This window comes from Marmota marmota, unplaced genomic scaffold (genome assembly GCF_001458135.2).
Source record: "Marmota marmota marmota unplaced genomic scaffold, marMar, whole genome shotgun sequence".
NCBI classification, from domain to species: Eukaryota; Metazoa; Chordata; class Mammalia; order Rodentia; family Sciuridae; genus Marmota; species Marmota marmota.
Window position 1 is genome coordinate 27,750,217 of NW_025999853.1, and position 6,000 is coordinate 27,756,216.

Consider the following 6,000-nt stretch of genomic DNA (forward strand, 5'->3'; position numbering starts at 1 on the left):
CTATCTCCTCCAGGGAAAATAATAGCCTTTACTTCATGGGGTATGAGCAATAAATGAGTTCATATATGTAAGGTACTTAGAATAATCCATGGAATATAAAAGACACTAAAAGGTTAATTATTGTTATTATTACAACCTGATTGTGTTTTATCTTACCCAACAGCTCTGGTTGGGAATGCCTGCCTGGTATGTGGCAGCTTGCCGAGCCAACGTGAAGAGTGGTGCCATCATGTCTGCTTTATCAGACACTGAGATTCAGAGAGAAATTGGAATCAGCAATCCTCTGCATCGCTTAAAGCTCCGATTAGCAATCCAGGAGATGGTTTCCCTAACAAGTCCTTCAGCTCCTCCAACATCGCGAACTGTGAGTCAATTTGTGCTCTACCCTTCCCCAGTGCTGGGCAAATAGCAGCATGTCTAAGTCCACAGAGCAAATGTGAAAGCACACATTTCAATGTCAGCATGAATTATTCTGAAGAGATTTAGCTTGCTCTTCATTAACCTTGCTGCTACTTTTAATAGGTTTTCAATTGAGGAGCTGTGATTCATATCAGACTTGAAGGCTGCAACCAGAACAGACTTCTGAGCTAGCATTTAGACTAAAGTTTAGATTTTTCTACTGAGCCTCAAGTTCCTGAGTGTACTGTTCTACGGGGTTTTCTTTTCTTTATTATTCCTTTATTTTTAAAAAATATAATCCAGAATCTTAGAAGATGGAGCTATCAGCATTAGTGCTTTCTGAAGATGCAATACTAACTACTAACTTTTAATCAATTTTCATTATGATGAAATTATATGAGATTGATGATTTATAAATACCAAGTAGAATGCTTCCCTTCAAAACCTGCTTACTTGTAATGTATAAATCACCAATCCTTTTTATAATTTGTCCCTAAACATTAGGTTAATGGTAAATTAACAAAAGAAGCAGGCATCAATGATGAGAACTTCGAACACAAAGAGAAACTCAAAAATATTACTTTGTTCTTTCTTTATTTCATTCCCAAATTACATATTTTGTTGATAAAGGATATGGTTTCTTATGTTAACAAGATTTGACAATCGCTTTTTTTCTTTTTTTTATGTGTTTGTTTTAGGTATACATGACAGTAAAGTGTATTTTGACATATTATACATACATGAAATATAAATTCCCGTTCTTGTGGTTCTAAAGGATGTGGAGTTACACTGGTCATGTATTCATATATGAACATAGGGAAGTTATGTCCGATTCATTCTACCAGGACTTATACAACATAATAAAATATAGGAGAATAAGATAAATTTGAAAGTAGGTAAAAGTCAGAAAAGTGATATTTTATTGCAGTTCTCAGGCACAAAATTAACCTGAAGATAATATATATGTGTATATATATATATATATATATATATATATATATATACACTCTTAAACAATTTTAAAGAATTTGCTTCATCTCTATCATATTTATATTATTTTTCTTTCCAATATTTTATATTCTAATGACATAAATTCAAGGTCAAATTTAAAAGACTTACATCTATTTTGCATAATTCCATTTTAATGTCTTTCTAAATACCATGTAGGATATATATATATATATATATATATATATATATATATATATATACACACACACATACACACACACACAAACATATATGTATATGTATATATATGTGTATGGATATATACATACATATATCCTATAAATAAACTATATATATATAGATATAGATATAGATATAGATATAGATATAGATATACACTTTATCATAAAAACTCTTAACTATAATATTATTTTAAATGAAGATAAGAGCTCTTTACTGTAGCTAGAGTACTGCTTGAGCAATACTCATAAATTCATAATACACCTAAAATGAAAACTGAGAAGGCCATTAAATTGTTGTAAACAATTTCAGATCTGATGAATTTCCTGACTAATTTTAGCTGAGAAAAGCATCACAACTGGTTTATTTCAACACTCTCTTCTGAAGATCATGTGTAAAAAACAAACAAACAAACAAACAAAAAACATAAAAGCCTTCAAATTCTGCATAAATTACAGCAAAGTCCCAAATTCTAGATTAAAAAAATTAGATATACTTTATTATTTTTATTTAGAAACAGGTCCATTCCTTAATGGAAAAAAATAAGCACTATTTTTCTAAAAATGTTTAAACAGAAACAGTTTTAACTATAAAATATTAATGATAAGACTACACTCAATTGTTTACAGAACAGGAGAAATGGAGAGAGCTTATGAAACTCATCTGGATCTCACCTCAGTCCACTTATAGGCTTTTTTTTTCTCAGATTCATATTCCAACAATGCAGAACTACTTTCAATGTCTTAAATTCCTGTACCACTTATGAGCCTTTGCAATGGCTTTTTCTGCAATTGCTCAGCCTAGAACTTTCTTCCCACCAGAATCACATGACACCCCACAATCCATCCATCCAGAGTCATCATATAATGCCTCTGAACTTCCAGAGTCTGGATTTGGTTCCTCTCCTGAGTTACCATTGTATATTTATGGAAACCATTTTAAAGTTCTCTCTTCTTGATTTATCCCCGAGAAGACCAAGCAATAGTAGTATAAATGTTTGTTATTTAACATAGCACATTATTGCATCCTTCTCTTTTGACATTTAGTAACAGAACATTATCATATTCCTCATTTCATTAAATATTAAATTGCAATATAATTTTTAATTTCTGTATATCTTTATGGAGATGCTATTGATATTTTTCTTATATAATAATTTTCATTATGTGTAAAATTTGTACATGTAACATGTTGTTGCATGAGCTATGTTTATTTGCATAGCAATATTTGTATATAGAGCATTTATATTCTTAACACTTATAAATTTAATTTCCAAATTGCTTTGTGTTGCCATTTTTCCCTCTTTTTGTCAGCTTCAGTTAAAATTACTATTAACAGGGCTGAGGTTGTTGCTCAATGGTAGAGTATACTTGCCCAGCACATGGAAGGCACTGGGTTCCATCCTCAGGACCACATTAAATAAATAAATAAACAAACAAAGTTTTAAAAAAATACTGGAAAAGTTGAATTTTTAAAATGTTTTGTTTGATCTAGTTACACACATGGATTGTCTATTCACAACCTTTTCAGTTTTTCCTTAGAATTACGGGAATATTTATCTTTTTATTAATTAGAAAAGTTCTTTATTCACAGGGGATATATGCCATCTGCCAACTATTGATGCAAGATACATGAGACAAGTTGTGTCTCAAGCTTTAAAAATTATCTACTAAATAATTCTTCTACCCCATTTACATGGAAAATTTACTCATTTCCCATATATTACAAATAGGTTTTGCTTCATGAAACAAAAGGTTCACATAAAATTGTAGTCTGTTGACAAGGATGTGGGGGAAAAGGCACACTCTTACATTTCTGGTGGGACTGCAAATTGGTGCAACCAATCTGGAAAGCAGTAAGGAGATTCCTTAGAAAACTTTGAATGAAACCACCATTTGACCCAGCTATCCCACTCCCTGGTTGATACTCAAAGGATTTAAAAACAGCATACTATCGGGACACAGCCACATCAATGCTTATCACAGCACAATGCACTAAATTGTGGAGCCCTTCAATAGATGAATGGATAAAGAAACAGTGATATATACATAATGAAATATTACTCAGCATTAAAAGAGAATAAAATTATGGCATTTTCAGGTAAATGGATGGAGTTGGAGAATATCATGCTAAGTGAAGTAAGCTAATCCCAAAAAACCAAAGGCCAAATTCTCTCTGAAAAGTGGATGCTGATCCATAATGGGGGTGGAGGGCATGGGGAAAATAAAGGAATTTTGATGGGGCAAAGGAGAGGGAGAAGTGGAAAGGGGATATCAAGATGGTGGAATGAGATGGACATCATTACCCTAGGTACATGTATGACTGCACATATGGTGTGATGCTAAATCATGTACAACCAGAAATGAAAAGTTGTGCTGCAATTGTGTACAATGAATCAAAATGCATTCTGCTGTCATATATACCTAATTAAAATTAATTAATTAATTATTTAGTTATATCTAATTTAACCAGGCATAAAGACACATGCCTGAATTCTGAGATACCTGGTAGGCCGAGGTCGGAGGAAGGCAAGTTTAAGGCCAGCTTCCTCAACCTGGGCAACTCTGTTTCAAAATAAAATAAAGAGAGACTGGATATGTTGCTCAGTGTAGAGTGCTTACCTAGCATGTGCAAGGCCCTGGGTTCAATCCCTAGTACCACACACACACACACACACACACACACACACACACAAATCTAATTCATAAAACAAAGATTGACGTCTTAAATATTACCTAAAATTATGATAGGATTTATATGTAGAAAATAGAAAAGCAATTTGTGTTTTAAAAGAAATATTGTCATATCTCTAAGAACACTTATATTAGTTCAAATCATGGAAACATGTTTGTATCTTTGGGTTCCCATGTTTTAGTCAGGAGTGTCTATCTAGGATAGGTGATAGGTGTGTGTGTGTGTGTGTGTGTGTGTGTGTGTGTGTGTGTTAGGGCTTTCTGTTTTGTTTTGTTATTGATTAGAGCTTCAGTCTGATTCTGCCTCCTTTCCTGTCTGGATGAAATGAACTGGACCCCACAAGGAAAGTCTAAAGGTCACCTTTATTATTTCCTTGGGCCAGCCCTAATCTTCCAGCTTTCGTTTTCTTTTTCCTAAATTACTATTACTGAGGAAGACCTTTTACCTAATTGAATAGGGATGGAAATAATCAGCTAATTAAAATTCAGCTCAAGAGAGATGTCACAAAGAAAAAAATGGGTCTTTTATCTTAAGTACAAGTATTCTGATATTCAGCCATTTGCAAATTTAGAGGATGCCTCTGGGACTTAGAGTAGTTTCCAATGCCTGGAGTTTCACTTTATCTATGACCTCATTCATTAAGTCTTCCCTTTTCTTAGTTCAGCTTTTTATTGATGTTATTATTTCTTTACTTTTAAGTGATAACTTCTAGATAACTCAAAGAGATATTTGAGTGCAAATCCTTCTGGACAGTTATACTTTCCTCCCAAAACTTTGATAAAATTGTATCTCATTGATTTTGTGTGTTCAGATTTGCCTTTATCTGGTCTTTTCAAATAATTTGACTTACTGTTTATATGTGAGCAAAAATACTTTTTTAATGTAATATTTATTTAAATCACATAATCCAAAAAAGAAAAAGCAAGTGCAGTGGAAATAAATAGATTTGGAAACAAAGATGAAAGATCTTTGACAACCATATTTTTCAACAGATTTGTACAAAAACATAAGGGATAAGGCAGGCATTTGGTCCCACAATGTATAAGGGAAATAAAGAGTATTTATTGAACCAAGGATTTGCTTCAGTGGAAATTGCTTAGTAAAGTTTCAGCAATAGAAATCAGTGGAACTACAGCAAAACCAACTTCAATAATCAATAACAATGGCTAAAAGTCAGCCACTGTTGTAGATTCAAACAGCAACTCTTTATTCCCAAACTCACACCAGCCGTCTACAATCACGTTCTGGGGAAATCCACGTTCTCTGCCCAAATTCACGTTCTCTGCCCAAATTTACGTTCTCTGCCCAAATTCACGTTCTCTCCCAAATTCTCCTCCACTGGGCTTCTGTCTCCCAAAATATACTGTCTGAATCCCGTGAGAACTCAAGGGGAACTCAGGCAGCAGGATACGCCCTATTCCCAGCAGGAATAATCTTAAACCTTAAACCTGGAACCTAAACTGGGAACGCCCTAAACACGATTATGTTAAACCGGGAACACCCTAATCCGCCCTGGTCCTTGAGCAAGGTCAACTACATTCAATGTCACTGCAAAATGTCAGCAACATGGGGTACGCTGGCAAGGAAATTGTCTTACCTACTTGGCTAATGGCTCCCAGCATCTCCCCCCTTCTGATTAATTAAACAACAAGCAATGTGGCTTAAGGACCCTGCCTGATAGCTTGTCCAATTCAACATATGGTTCTTACCCGTCAT

The 6,000-nt window shown here is 33.8% G+C and overlaps 1 protein-coding gene across 1 annotated transcript in view; it reads left to right on the forward strand.

Moving 5' to 3' along the window:
* The window catches only part of Ppfia2 (PTPRF interacting protein alpha 2), a 430,243-nt gene that overhangs the window by 400,653 nt on the left and 23,590 nt on the right, over nucleotides 1–6,000 (forward strand). The window contains exon 22 of the mRNA XM_048808220.1: nucleotides 164–364. Within this exon, the coding sequence (XP_048664177.1) occupies nucleotides 164–364 (201 nt within the window). The remainder of the gene's footprint in view (nucleotides 1–163; nucleotides 365–6,000) is intronic.